Raw genomic sequence first — 14,979 nt, 5'->3', positions numbered from 1 at the left:
GGAGGCTGGGACATATGACTAGAAAATCAAGACACGGTTTATAAAAATTTTAGAAATCTTTTTAGCATAAGGTAAAATAACCAAGTCATTCATATGGTGTTAGACCTTCGCAGAACACTTTGAAGTTAAAACTCAGTGGGGTGAATGGGATAATAGTGCAGGTGCTCAAGAAAGAAATGCAAGCCAAGAATAATTTTTCCAACCAAAGTGACCTTCAAGGCCCAGACAAACGGTGCAAGTTAACGGGATCAACTTACCCTTCTGGAGTAATCTATTAAACAATGAGCTTCAGGAAATCAAACATTTAGAGCAGCCTCCGAGAGTGCTGGGAGCACGAGCTGGATTCACCTGTAGAGCAAAGACTGAAGGGCACAAGAGTGAAAACTGCCTTGTACTTGTTACACCCTCTGAGAATGAAGATACTGGACCTCTAATGATGCTGCCCAGAGCAGTGAGGCTTCACGTGCTTGGATTATATGGGAAGGGGACCCACTCTTACCTCCAATATAAAGAGCTACACTAAATTCATGGGTTTTCTTTCCCTTTCAAGATTTCCTACATGTGACCACCTGTTCTTGCTTCTCTCCACCAGCATCCAGGCCAAGGGTATAAGCTGATCGAACACACAGATGAACTGTTTCACATTTAATTAACATTACAAAGTGTTCACACTACATACAATCTCAGACCACCCAGTGCGGAGGCCCCTAAAAAGGTGGGGGGGGGAATCCAACCTCTGTCCTTCCACAGGTGGGCTCCTGGGGCCCGTCGCAGAGCTGGTGTGCCTGCCTCCTCTGGGTCCCAGCTGTGGACCAGACCCGCTGGCTTCTGAGCCTGAGCAGAGACCCGGGCTGCTGTCAGTTTATTCCGAGCCGTGCCTGCACCTGCTGGGCCACGGGGCTGCTGCTGGGTGCAGGCCGGTGTCACAGGAGACAGCTGTTCCAGAGTGCAGGTGAGGAGGCCCGAGGCCTACAGCTGGAGCTTCACCGAGCAGAATGGGGAGCAGTTGGTGATGAGTTCTGCGAGGCACAGTGGGAGAGGGAGGATGAAGACCAGCAGGCAGTGGAGAAGTCAGGAGGAAGGCAGGAGGAAGGGCTAGCCACCAGGTCCTGCCCAGAGTCATCTGCCCGGGAGGCCGCAGGGGCGGGTCCTGCAGGCCCCGGGAAGGTGTGCATCCTTTGCCCGTCTGTTCCCTCAGGGGCTGGGTTGTGGGTAGTACAGAACACAGGACTGGAGAATGAGACGGACATGGCATGAACATCCCCACTGCAGGCTGGCAGGACTCGGGGCTCAGGAGACCAGGGGAGACAGGACAGCTGGACCTGGGACAAGAAGACCAGAGATGGACAAGAGGACAGAGTCAGGGCAGGACCATTAGAGGATGGGGTGGATGGAGGGCAAAGGGGAGTCTGGACAGGGGAGCCTGGTGGCCAGTGCTGGTCCCCAGAGCTGAGCCAGGGTGAACAGTGCCCAGAGGTGCGGATGACCTGGCTTGGAAATGTGACTGTGAGCTGGACAAGCCAATGCACTTGCTTGAAATCTTAGCTTTCACCTTCACCATGCAATTCCACCTTGGCGACTGACGCACCAAGCAAGCCCAGAGGCTCTGGACATGTGGGTGTGACACCGGGGGGTGCCTAGAAATGACTGACTGCCGAGGTGGCCAAGGAGAGAGCATAGCTCCTAGTCCTGGGGCCTCATGGGCAGCACGGTCAGGGTGGGGTCAGCACCATCTGCATGGAGAAGGGTTGTCCTTCCTTGTGACCTGGCCACTCTGGACAGACGGGGGTGGGCCTCGAGGTGCTCACCAGGTTGTACATCCGGGTCTGGTAGCTGCTCAAGGAGCAAGTCCTCTATGCCGCCAAACTGCGGGAGAGAAGGGCGCTAGAGACCGGGACCCCACAACTCTCCTACTTCCAGCCCCTGGGCTTCCACCAGCTGGGAACAGCTGGGGGGGTTCCAGTACTCTGGGGAGACCTCCCACCTTCACTCCATGACTGCCCACCAGAGAGGATCCCTGAGGCAGAGTGGGCTTCTTAATTTTAGAGACCTGGCGGGGGGGTGGTCTGATAATTTGGCTCTACCTTCTAATCCAGTCCTTAAGAAAACCTGTGGTGAATTCCTCCTTCAGGTGCAGACGTGGAGGGAACAGATATTGGAGAGACCAGACCCCCAGGCAGGGGCCAGGGCCACCCTTGGAGCCCCGACTGGTTCCTGGGGGCGGCACACACTTGCCTCGATGTGGTACACGATGCGCCAGAAGCTGGAGTCAGAGGCTCGGTACCTTCTCCCGGGGTAGAGCTGCCACATCAAAGGCAGCAGGCTGGGGGGCAGCTGGCTGGGGCGCATGGCCTCCCCGGGGGCCACATCCACCTGACGCATGAGCACTTGGAGGTTAGTCTCTGCCTGAAAAAGAAGATCGGGTGCACCTCGGGCCCGGGACCACACTTCTCCAGCCACAAGTCCTCCTGCCACCCACCCAGCATCTGAGCTGGGGACACTGTTCCCAGGAGCTCAGGCTTGGCCGTGCACACTCCTCTAAGGTCTGGCTGGGCCAGGGCCACCAGGACTCACAGAGGTCTAGACACCCAGATGGGGTCACACAGGGCTCATTTTTTTCCTGACCAACTTCTCGTTTCTGGGTGTGATTTCCAGACAGGTCTCCACTCAAATCTATGTATATAAAGACAAATTTCAGCAAAGTTTGACTCTGGAACATACATAGGTGGTCAGCCTCAAACGGAGGTTCAAAAAGCTGGGCAGGAGCAGACAGGCAAATGCAAGCCCAGGTTCCAAGCCTCTTGCCTGCAGACACCACCCCACGTCCCATCACTCACTCTCCGCTGAGGTCCACAAACTTACCACCCCCCTCAATTGTCCTTTCCCAGCAAAATGGCACAACCACTGGGATTTGACCACGTTCACTGCAAACCCCCATGGCCTAGGCCCATGCTTGGGATGTAAAGGAAGCACCCAAGATGGTTTCCAAAGTGGAAGCAGTTTTTTAAAATTTTCTGTCTATGAAATAAATTAGAAGTCTGTTAAAACAGATCTGACTGAAGGTGTGTGGAAATCACATTCTGGCTGTGTTAGTAAATCATCTTCCATAACCTTTAACCATTTTTAGTTTGTATTATTCATCTTTTACTTGTTGGTTTAAGTATCTCTTTACATGTTGAGCGCATGGGTTCCTTTGGCTTGCCAGGGGATTATATTTTGTGCAGAATTTATAATGAATATGTGAAAAATCCTGCTTTGTGGTTTTAGTGTCAGGTTGAGGAAGTGGTGCCCCAACCAGAGATGAAATAGATATTCACTTAAATATTCTTTCAAGTACTTGACTTCCAAACAGTAAACATTTCACTTGATTTCAACATTTTTAATGCCAATAAAGATGTAAGTTTGGGTGGTGGTTAAGAGCCTGGATCCCAACCCGTTACCTACCAACAACTGTACATTGGACAAGTTGACCACTTTATACTTTGATTTCCTCATCTGTAAAATGGGGACATAGTTATGCAATAACTTCTTGCTGTTTGCTTATATTACATAAATGTCCTCATATTACATAGATTTAATTTTATGATTACATATTTCCCTTTTTAGTTTATGGGAGGAGTTTTAGCAGCTTCCACCTAAGTTGCTTTGAGAAAACCTAAGCTGTAATGGAAAGCATGTGTAAGAAAGTTATGTTTCTTGAAAAAAAAAAAGTTAAGGTTAACTTAAGCTGCAGCTCAGGTGTTAACACACCGACATCAGCCTGAGTCATGCCGGGTTCTACATCACCTTGGGAAGAAGTGAGGTCCTCCACAGCACTGAGAAGGATGAAACACCCTAAACTCTAGGGCAATGGTTTCTAAATCTGGTTGCTCGTAACCTGTTGAGGGTCCTTTTAAAATAGATTGCTGGGGTTCGCCCAAGGAGCTTCTGAAAATCGGCGACCAGTATGAATGACTCACTTACTTTAGAGGTATTTAGTCTATTTTATGAACTAGGACCCAGAAGCCCAGAAAAGTCCCATTTTACTGTAGGCCGAATGCATACACCCCCCGGCCATCCTTTGAGCCACAGCCCTTGTGTTTCTCCTCCCTCCTTTCCTGGCCTGGTGAGCTTCTGGGCATCCTTCACAGTCTCGCTCCAAGTGCTTTCACCTGTGAGCTCCAATGGCCGCCAGGAGCAGAACAGGCCTCCCGAGTCCCCTGGCTGCTGCCCTCCCCCAGCTGCGACCAGGGGGGCCCAGGCGCCCAGGGCTGAGTTAGGGAGGGTGACCCCACGCCCTTGCGCCCAGCAGGACCGTACAGCGGCTGTACCTGGATGATTATGGGCAGCCAGGTGCGCTGGTACTCGTCCACATACAAGCCCGCGTTCCAGATCCACAGGTGGTCCGGGTCCAAGGACGCGTGCACACTGAAAGGGAGCTCGCCCATCGCGCCCAGGGCGGGCCCGGGAAGAAAAGCCGGAGCCTCTTGAGGCCGTTTGCTGGTGGGCTGGGTGCAGGATTCAGACGCTTTATAGGGCGCCCCCAAGCTGCTGGGCGGCTGGAAGGCCTCGGGAGGTGGGACCCGAGAGAGGGGCGGGGCTCCAGGTGGGGCGGGGCTCCAGCAGGGTGGGGCGGGGCTCCAGGCGGGGTGGGGCGGGGCCCCAGGCGGGGTGGGGTTCCAGGCGGGGTGGGGCGGGGCTCCAGTCAGGGAGGGGCGGGGCTCCAGGCAGGGTGGGGCGGGGCTCCAGGCAGGGTGGGGCGGGGCTCCAGGCAGGGAGGGGCGGGGCTCCAGGCAGGGAGGGGCGGGGCTCCAGTCAGGGTGGGGCGGGGCTCCAGGCAGGGTGGGGCGGGGCTCCAGGCAGGGAGGGGCGGGGCTCCAGTCAGGGAGGGGCGGGGCTCCAGGCAGGGTGGGGCGGGGCTACAGGCAGGGAGGGGCGGGGCTCCAGTCAGGGAGGGGCGGGGCTCCAGGCAGGGTGGGGCGGGGCTCCAGGCAGGGTGGGGCGGGGCTCCAGGCAGGGAGGGGCGGGGCTCCAGCCAAGGGTCCCGAAGTGGCGCTAGCCCCGCCCAGACCTGCCCCTGGTGCCCTGGCAGAGTAAGGGGCACAGACCCAGCCTCACGGACCCAGGGCTTCTGCAAGGTCTTCCGTCTGCCAGCCAGCCAGCCTCGCCTTCTGCTCCGGCCCCCCACTCCTGACTGTTGGGGACATTCCCCGGTCTGTGTCCTTGAACCTCCTTTTCTGTCCAGAGGCGCTGGCCTCCCCTGCGTGCTTTGGCGCCCTGCAGCCTGGACCGCACTGTCCGGGTCAGCTGCGTGTGTGGTTGGTCAAGCCGCAGGCCGGGCTCTGAACCCGGGCTCGGAACTCGGCTTGACGCCAGCAGCCCAGAGCTGGGGCCTCTGCGTCTGGGACCAGGGGAGACTCTGGGGAGCCTGACGCAGGCCTGGGCTCCCCAGGTCCACTGCTCCCCCTTCAGCCTGGGAGTTGGGTGTCAGAAAAACTTTCTTGGCGAAGTGCGGCCCCTCCCTCTCCCACTCCCAGAACGTGGTTTTCCAGGCTTTGATGAAGCTGCGGTCCCCTAATGGCTATTGTGAAACGGTGGGTGAAGAAACATGGGTTTTTCTTTCATGGGCTTTGAATTCATTAGTGGGACATCTTCAAAATGAATACTTAAAAAGAAAACCTCCCTGCAGCCCACGATCAGTGGATTTGAAAAGCCTCTGGGATAAAGGATCAAACCAGCTACAGCAAAGAAGGAAAACAGTTTCACTTCATTTTGCATCACACAGACCCATTAAGGCACTTAAAGGGAACAGTACAGTGAAGGCGTGTGCCAGGTGCTCAGGGCACCCCTCACCCTCACCACGGCAGCAGCTGGGCACCCCAGCTTTAATTCCTTCCTGTCTCTGACTTGGCACTAAGAAAATAATCGGACATCCGTCGAAATGTCCCAAACGTGAACCTAAACTTAAAACCCAATCTTTTGACAGCAGAGGTATGTATCTGCTTCTCTGCCTCTGCAGCCAGCCCCGGTCCTGGAGGTGCCTACAGAGAGAGATGTGGGTTTACCAGGAACAAAAAACAAGAGACAGTTGGGGATGGAAGGAGTAGGACACAGGAGTCCAGCAAACCGCCTTTTCAGCTCAGCTCCGAGTGGTATTAACCACTAAATACTCAGACTTGTAGTTTTTAACCTGATTTCCCTGTGGCTGGATCTTCATTTAGGACACAGAGAGGCACTGGCAAGCAGATAGTATGGGAAATTGGTAATAGGGTCTGTTGGAAAGTCATAGCCCAGTTCTAAGCTTTGAGGCAAAGTGATAACAAACCGCACTTCCATATTAAAGCGGGGGTGGCCACTTGGGGCAAGAGAAGGGATACCCAGGAGCCAGTGTGCCTGCTGGCCCAACCACATTGGTGGCTCCAGAATCCAGACTATTACTAGGCCGTTCAATTTTATTAACACTCAGAGGGTTTCCTAAGAGGCCACCGAAGAACAAATATTAGAGCCAGAATCAGACCCATTTGCCTGGATACGCTTTTGAATGTTCTGCGAATATAATTCCTTCCCTCCATTAAAAGAACAATGTAGTCAGTTTCACATGAGGGCTTCTTAATATTGAGCAAGACTATCTGTCATTCTTGTGTTGGATTTAGAAAACCATTTGGGAAAGCATTCCAAAACATGAAATAAAGCTGACCGGGGAGTTCACAGGGCAGCCTCTGTGGAGCCTTCTATGGAAGTTTCACAAGAGGGAGGATGATGCCTCCTGTGTGGTCCCAGGGACCGGGACCCTCTTCTGCCTGGCATCTGCCCCACGTTGGGACCTAAGGCTGGTCAGTGTAGCTTGTGAGTTGTTATTGCTTTCTGACTCTATTAGTCTGCAAGCTCCCTGAGGATAAGAAGGGAGATAGCTCATGTAGAAAGTAACACAAAGCAGTTATGTTGACTTGTTTTTTATAGTATCCTTGGCTGATGTTTTCATGTCCTGTCTTGGATCCAGTTTTGATTAGGGCACAGATATCTGTGAACTTTGCCAGCACAGTCTAAGTGCCACTCTTGGGTAGCCAGGTACCAAGTTCTGTGCCCCTTGAGCTCCATGCTGCCTGCGCCCAGTGCACCCAACAATCGCTGATCCACCTATAAATTGCCTAGTTGAGAGGGAAACTACAGTGTAACAAGATCCCCAAGTGAATCGCAGGTATGTTAAGCCTTGCTCCGCAGGGGGAGGTTCAGGAGAGAGAGGGGGTGGGTATCTACCTGGCTCTACTGGATTTCTCTTACATGACACAAGAGTCAGATGGGTGTTTCTGTCCTGGAGCTCTGGGTCCTTGTCTGTCCTAACATGCTTCATAAGCCTGTGAGCTGCAGAGAACACATTTAGAGTTACTTAGTATCCAAGCCTCTGGGCCACTTTACAATGAATGGCTCCAAATACAATCCACTCCTACTGGATTACAATTGGCCTCTTACTAGAATCAGCTGGAAGCTTGTGTGATCCCCTGAGCCTGAACCTCACCCCTGGTCAAAATTAGGCCACAATCTCTGAGACTGAGGCTAGGGTGGAACTTTGTTTTGCTTTGTTTTTCTGAGGGCGATGCTAATGCGACCACTCAGTGATCCCCAGGGGCAGTCAGGGTTAAGAACCACTTCTCTAGGATTTAAATTATGGTTTTTGAGGTGTGGACAAGACTTATACAACTAACTGCGGAAATAATAAAGCTCCTCTTTCTATTATCAATTCTTCTTGTCAGTTTCCCCCCAAGGCCATATTTTACTGCTTTTCATTTACCCTACTTTTAATTTGCTACATCCAGGTTTTTTTTTTTTAAAGATTTAATTATTATTTATTTACACATATAATATCTGGGGTGCAAGAGTGAGAGGATTCACCAGAGACAGAGTGGGGAGCAGAATAGGCAGATGGACTGAAATGCACTGTTGAGGGGAGCATCCGGGTGACAGGAGAGGTCTGCTGCACCATGTGGGTGGTTCCTAGCCAGGGATTGAACTCCTGCTGCAGTGGCTGCAGATAGCTTGATAGAGCTGAGACTTAACCCCTGTGCCACCAGTTTTTGTGTGCAGGGAGCCTAACTCCAGGACTGAGCATTGTAAGGACGGACTGAGAGCTTGTGGGGGGCACAGCAGAAGCTCCAGTGTGTGCATGTTGAGGCGTCCATGCCGGTCATCCTAGGCCTGGGTCATAGTTCAGTTAGTGAGGGCTGACGATTAATGAGAATTTGGTACAAGTGATGGAGGCTGAGTAGAAAGTTTGGGAAGGAGGCATTAAGAGACCAGAAATTGGCTCACACCAGGCCAGAAGCTGGAGGTGGGGGTAGAGATGATTAACATAATCATTAACAAGGTACATAGAAAAGTATCTGCAGGCGCAGACTGAGGCCCAGACCAGGTGGGGTGTGGAGATTAAGGGCCATTGTGAGAGAATCGTTGTCCTTCCAAATTGACCTAGTCAGACCAAATATAGAAAGCCCCTTAGGTGCCAACCCTAGAAAATAATTTAACAGTAGTTAAAATTCCACAAAGGGATGAACCCCTCCCAAGAGAAGAAGATCCTGTCTGTGCAACTCTGCTGTTTCTGCCCTGACAAGAGGCAGCCCTCCTGCTCGCCTGCCTCCCTGCGCCTGTGCAGATGCTTCTCGTCAGCCTGCCGAGAAGCAGCTCCTCTGAGGCCACCCGCCTGGCCTGGCAGGTGTCCTTTATCAGCCCTGTCCCTCTCGGGCCACTCTTCCTGACAGGCTGGGAGCAGGAGGATAGTGCACCAGGCATAATCAGGAATCTGCAGGTACACACACTGTTTGACCTGTGACCTCTTTGCTGAGTTAACTTTCCAGCCCAAAGGGTGCCTGGAAGAGCAGTGGACGCATTTCCATCAGAGGCTGAGACACTGTTGTGCGAGCCAGCACCGGGCAGGTTACATTCGGGCTGATAGGTGAAGACCTTAGTGGCTTTTTCAGGCTTTAATGCTCTTTCTATGTCAACTGTTTTGGGGCAGGCCCACAGGCTGGCAGAGCGGGGAGGCCAGGGGCTGGCAAATCTTTACTGCTTGGGCTCTCTGGGGTTGTCGCATGGTCCTCTCGTCACCATCGTCCACTGTGGTCCTAGTCTGTGTGACGCTTCCCTTATAGCCTTAGCCTCCAGGCTCAGGTGTGCCCACTTCTGTATGCCCACACCACGCTCCAGGTGTCCACCATCAGGCACGCCTGCTCATGCCCCCAGTACCTCCTGCGTTCAAGGCTGCAGGTCAGAGCTGCAGAGGCCAATGGCGTAAAAGCCTGAGGCGTAGAAGCCTGAGCACTCAACTTACCCTCCAGCCATCCTGGATGGAGTGAAGTGCACTAAATCCAGATGCCAGGGGAGGGGGAGCTGCAGGGAGAAGAAGCACCAAAACACTCCCAGAGGTTGTTCACTGCCTGAGTGAAGGCCCCTCAGTGATAACCGTCTTTATTTTTTAATTTTTTAATTTTCTTACATCGTTATTCATTTTTGTACAGTATTTGATTTCTCCCCTCAGGTGTAATCCCCATAAATCTCCCACCACCCCAGCACCCCATGAACCATCACCATAGTCCCTTCTGTTCATCCCATCCCTGCTTTGACCCCCTCCTTCCCTTAACTGTATTTTACTCACTCTAAAGTAGTCTGTTAGGGATGAGGTGTTAGAACGGTTTTCTTTAGAGCATGATGCTTGTTTTCAGATTAGCTTGCTGATCTAATTAAAGCATTTATTGGGGCCTTCCTGGTGGTGCAGGGGTTAAGTCTCAGCACTTTGAAGCTGTCCGAAGCCACTGCAGCAGGAGTTCGATCCCCTGCCAGGGAGCTGACCCACATGGGGCAGCAGATATTTCCTGACTCGCCCACTGCTCCCCTCAGCAGTGTGTTTCAGTAGATCTGCCTGTTCTGCTCCCCACTCTGTCTCTGGTGAATCTGCTCACTCCCCCCCCCCACATCTCTGGCCTGTACCCCAGCTCTTGTATGCATAAATAAATCTTTAAAAAAATATATGAGAGAGGTTAATAAATGGTAACTCTTAGTAGTAATAAATAAATACAATGGGAATCAATTGGGCTGCTTTTTCATTAGAATTCTTTGAACAGCTTTTGAAACTGACCATATTTCCCCCCAATCCATGATATTTTCAAATAGAATAAAGTTTTTACGTGATACTCCCAGTAATGATATTATTCCGATTCCTTCCTTATGAATAAAAACTGAACTTCTGATCTGAGAAAACTGAACTGATTACGTAGCAAAGAGCAAAGGTTACATAGCCCAAAAATGGGCATGATAAACAAGTGATCCATCTGAATAATTCTGAGTAACTGACTCAGTTATCTGCTAATACTTTTGAAGATTTAAAATGTATACATGAAAATAGTGATGTGAAAGTGGGCAATTTTATTGCACGATTTTGTTCGCAAAGCCACTATTGCAGTGAGCAGTTGACTACAGAATGAATTTTGCCAGGAATGGAATGCAGAATGACACTCTCTAGTTTGGTCTCTTCCACAGTTTGGAAGAATTTGGTAGAAAGTTTTAGTTTCACTGGTACTATTCAGCTTCTTTACATAGTAACCCATCCACAAACATTTAAAAGTGGACTAACACGAAGTACAGGTTTACAGAAAATGATGGACTCGAAGATATTTCTTATGTGTCAGAAGTGTAGTGGCAAGAGTCTTGGGTAGCTAGGAAAAACATCTGATTAAATGCTACTCCTTGATTTTCTTGGGGGAAATCTGGATAGACCGTAGATTGAAATTTGTTGAATACTTGTTGAATTTTTTTCAATATGTATATACAGTTAAAATCCACATGAAAGTATATATTACATATGCAAAATGTACAGAGGTATATTTTAAAATGTTTACTATTTTATAATCACCAGGGTAATAAAGTGGGTGTTGACATTCTTTATCATTCTTAATATTTATGGTCTGTAAAATAGACCACGTATTCAAGAGCAATTGCTACATGTGATGTTTCTAAAACTCAACTTTGAATCATGAGCCGTAGTTAGTGCTTGCAAACAGGTTCTTTAAGAGAATTGTACCTCATGAACTTAGCACCTCATGAATTTCTCTGTAGTTCTGTATGCAGGAACATTGCTGGAATAAAAAAGAAACATTGAATTTTGTGGGGGGTGGGGGATAACCTTAAGTAGTAGAGAAAAATACTGAAAATTAAAAAGGAAATTGACAGTGATGTAATGAATACATACAGAAATTATTCTATTGTATCAACTCAAGGAAATACTAAAAGCTTATGTATTCTAATTAAATTGTCTGGAACTTCCAGAACTCTCTGAGATAGAGGAAGCATTAGCCTACCCCTCTCCCCCACCCTCTTAAGTTAAATGCCCCTGGGGCTTAATATTCAATGCTGCCTTGGTTCTTGAATCAAGATATATTGTCTTTATAATATATAAAGCAGGTTCTCCCTGGTGGCGTAGGGGTTAAAGTTTCAGTAGCAAGCGCTATCAAGCTAATGCAGCCACTGCAGCCTGAGTTCCATCCTGCCTGGATGCTGACCCACATGGCACAGCGGACCTGTCCTGTCTCCTTGCTGCTCCCCTCAGCAGTGGATTTCAGTAGATCTGCCTGTTCTGCTCCCCACTCTGTCTCTGGTGAATCTTATTACACTCCCCTACCCGCCCACCGCCACCTGTGGCTTATACCCCAGTTCTTGTATGCATAAACAAAAATTAAAAAAAAAAAAAGTATAAAGCATCCTCCTAATCTTGTTTTTTTTAAAAGTTTTGATCACGGTAAGTCTAAAAAACCTACAAGCAAACGTGAAAGTACGTTGACATAAGCAAATGCTTTTCCATACATCTAGTGTCTTTTTTTAATCTGTGGATTTCTTAATAGTAATACTATTTCTATTCCTAGAATTAACTCGATTCTGTCTTGAGGACTCCAAGGCCTTATACACCAATGCACATGATTTGTGAATGTTTTATTTGAAGTTTTACAACTTTACTTCTACAGGAAACTTGTAAAATGTTTCATGTTATTGTTGTTTTAAGATTTTGGTTGCAGTTTATGATAATGCTATAAAATCAACTAGGTTATTTTCAGTAACTTTCAAATATGTTGGGAGATGCCCTGTCCTTTAGAAATTCACATTGCGCAGATGAAAGCTATTTGGAGGTGGAGGTAATTTTATATAGTTACTAGTTTTTTTTGTTTACTTCATCTGATGCAATGACCACAGGGCAGGTCTCTCCTGCTGCCCCTCCCCCCCAAGATAAGCATCTCTATCTCCTGCATTTAACAAGTTTATTTATCAAGTCTGTCTTCCTGTATTCTAAGGAAAAGAAAGGATATTCCTAAGATCATTTGGAAATTAAGCAAAGGGGGTTACAAGGCCGAGCTGGTGCCAGCCATTGCCAATCTCTCCAGATCTCCAGAAGGCTGCACAAGAAGGACATGCAGACCCTGGCCCATTTCCCCTTTTCCCCACTCCTTTGTATAAACACCCCTGCCCTCTGCCAAAGGGCTGGATGGAGGAGTCTGCTGCCCTCCTCTGTTTGTCAAATTCAGAGACTTTCCTTCTCAAACTCTGTTTCCTTTTATTAGCTGAGGGAAACTGAGTTCGGCGTTCAGTATCACATCTAGCTCTCCAGTCTTTGATGAAACCGATATTTTTCTAGAAAATGAACTCATCGAGGCTGATGAGTTATTTGTAATAATAATGTGATGATGACCATGATGCGTATTAGGGTAGCCACAGTTACTGCGGACAGCTCTGAAGAGTGTTTCAACTGCTGGGTGTTGTTCTTAGCACTTCATATACATGGACTCCACAGCATATTCCTATGTAAGTTCGGGTTAGAAGCATTCTTCGGAAGAAAATGCATCACCAAAAAAGTGTTTTGATGATTCTGATGATTAGGTTTAAACTCTCTGGATTTTATTTATGTTTACATTTATGTCAAAATTTCTTGTATTAAATGCATTCAGAGGTTAGTATGTGGATGTGTATTTATGCTATTTTTAAAACATGTGAAAATGCAGAAGGGGAAAAACATATGTGAGATTGTTTGCATTGGTAGATACTAGTATTGTATCTTCGCTTGACTTGCTTAATGTTATTGGGTAGTAACAAGACATTTGGATGATATGCCATTATTGTAATCACATGATTATTGGTTGTTGGAAGCATAAAAATTCCTTTTCTCGAAAAGATCTCCTTGAAAAAAGATAAAGTGCCTCAAAAAATGAAAAGAGGCAAATTAATTATTGGTGATTTATGTGAGAAACCGAACACCAAATTAAAAAGAATTTAAAATTATACACAAACACCCAAGTTGAAAGAAAATCATATACTATGCGGTAAAATAAATTATTGATGAAATGAAATTGCTATTGACAATCACATTAAATTAATAAATACACCAATTTCAAAGGAAGAAATCTGTCCCATTAGCAAACAGAATTAATTTTATTGGCTAAATACTGCCAAAAATCAGTAAATGACTATGAACACCATTCATGAAAATTCACTCAAAATGGATTGAAGACTTGGACATAAGAACAGAAACACAAAGTGCTTCATATAAAATACAGGGGATCAGTACAGGACCCCTGCTGCAAAGCCGTATCCAGGAAGACAACCCCAGCAGCAAGGGAAACATTACCCCAGCGCCATTGGGGTGAGGGAAAGCATAATTTTTCACAGTGTTTGTCTCAAGAATAAGCAAATCAGCAATAACTTAGTGACTTAAAACAACACAAATTTATTATTTTATGAGAAAAAGACTCCCAGGCAAGCGTCCCGTAGCTCCTTGTCTTATGTATATGTAGGCTAAATCAGGATGTAGGGTAGCTGCACCCCTGCCTGCTGGTTCTAGTAGCGAAAGATCCCCTTCTGATTCCTTTATATTGTTGGTGTAGTTTCTTTTATTTTTTTTTTTTAAGATTTATTTATACAAGAACTGGGGTACAGGCCAGATGTGCGGGAGGGTGAAAGGATTCACCAGAGACAGAGTGGGGAACGGAACAGGCAGACTGATGAAATACACTGCTGAGAGGAGCAGTGGGCAAGACAGGAGAGGTCTGCCGTGCCATGTGGGTATCTCCGCAGCCAGCCAGCCAGCCTGCAGAGGCTGTAGGCAGCTTCACAGCACTGCGCTCAACCACCCATGCCACCAGGGAGGCCCGTTGGTGTAGTTTCTAACCCAGCAGTTAGAAGACCTATGTCCCTGTGTCTTCTCAGCTGTCAGCCAGGATCCATGCTCAGCTCCTAGAAGCCACTCTCAGGTCCTTGCCATGTTGACCCCTGTCTGGCAACAGAAACCCTCCTTCATGTCAAATTCCTCTCATGTTTTGACTCTCTTTGCTCCCCCTTGTACTACTAACGAGAAAGAATTCTAGATGTTTGATGGTCTCGTGATTAGGCCAGGACCACCTGGATAACCTCCCTCTCCAGGTCAACCATACCATCTAACAGCCTCACCACAGAGTTCAAATCCATCCAATTCCCAATTCCAGGGCAGGGCATGGAAAACAGCACCTGCCACGTGTTGTCTCACCCGCTGGTGGTTCTGGGGCACATACTTTTCTGGTGCACACACTTTTCTGGTGCACAAGTCTGGATACAGAGAAAGCAAGAAAAAACCCAGGGAACTCACTGCCAAGTCATTCCTCTCAAGTTACCTTGTTAGCTCACCTTCTTTTCTCCCCTTTTCAGATCTTCTGGTACGTGACTTATACATTTTGTTCTGGGCATTTTTGTGAATGTAAATGTAATTGTTAGCAAGAGGTGTAAAATGGTATGCATGACTCCCTCTTGTCCTGCCTTATACTGTAGTTCCAATGGATGTTAGAAAGGTGAAAAACAGTAAGATAAGAGGAAAGACTGCTGGGTTCTAGCCCAGATTCTGCTACTGACTAGGGCAGTGGTTTTCACATTGTGTGTGCGTGATCCCCAGGAGGAGTTGGCAAAATTAGAACTTCTATTTAAATTGTTTTAGCTTATCCT

At 48.2% G+C, this 14,979-nt stretch overlaps 1 protein-coding gene across 1 annotated transcript; it reads right to left on the bottom strand.

The window, feature by feature from the left end:
• Positions 1 to 640: 640 nt before the first annotated feature.
• Positions 641 to 4,467, bottom strand: TCL1A (TCL1 family AKT coactivator A). Its single transcript, XM_037502009.2, has 4 exons — positions 4,311 to 4,467; positions 2,236 to 2,406; positions 1,809 to 1,866; positions 641 to 1,322 (listed from the first exon to the last, which is right to left on the bottom strand). The coding sequence occupies exons 1-4, from the start codon at positions 4,425 to 4,427 to the stop codon at positions 1,291 to 1,293; spliced, it is 378 nt and encodes a 125-aa protein (XP_037357906.1). The 5' UTR covers positions 4,428 to 4,467; the 3' UTR covers positions 641 to 1,290.
• Positions 4,468 to 14,979: the final 10,512 nt, after the last annotated feature.

This window comes from Talpa occidentalis, unplaced genomic scaffold (assembly GCF_014898055.3).
Source record: "Talpa occidentalis isolate TD23 unplaced genomic scaffold, MPIMG_talOcc4v2.1 talOcc4.11, whole genome shotgun sequence".
NCBI lineage: Eukaryota > Metazoa > Chordata > Mammalia > Eulipotyphla > Talpidae > Talpa > Talpa occidentalis.
The sequence above is the reverse complement of the archived record's forward strand: the minus strand, read 5'-3'. Positions and strand labels throughout refer to the sequence as shown.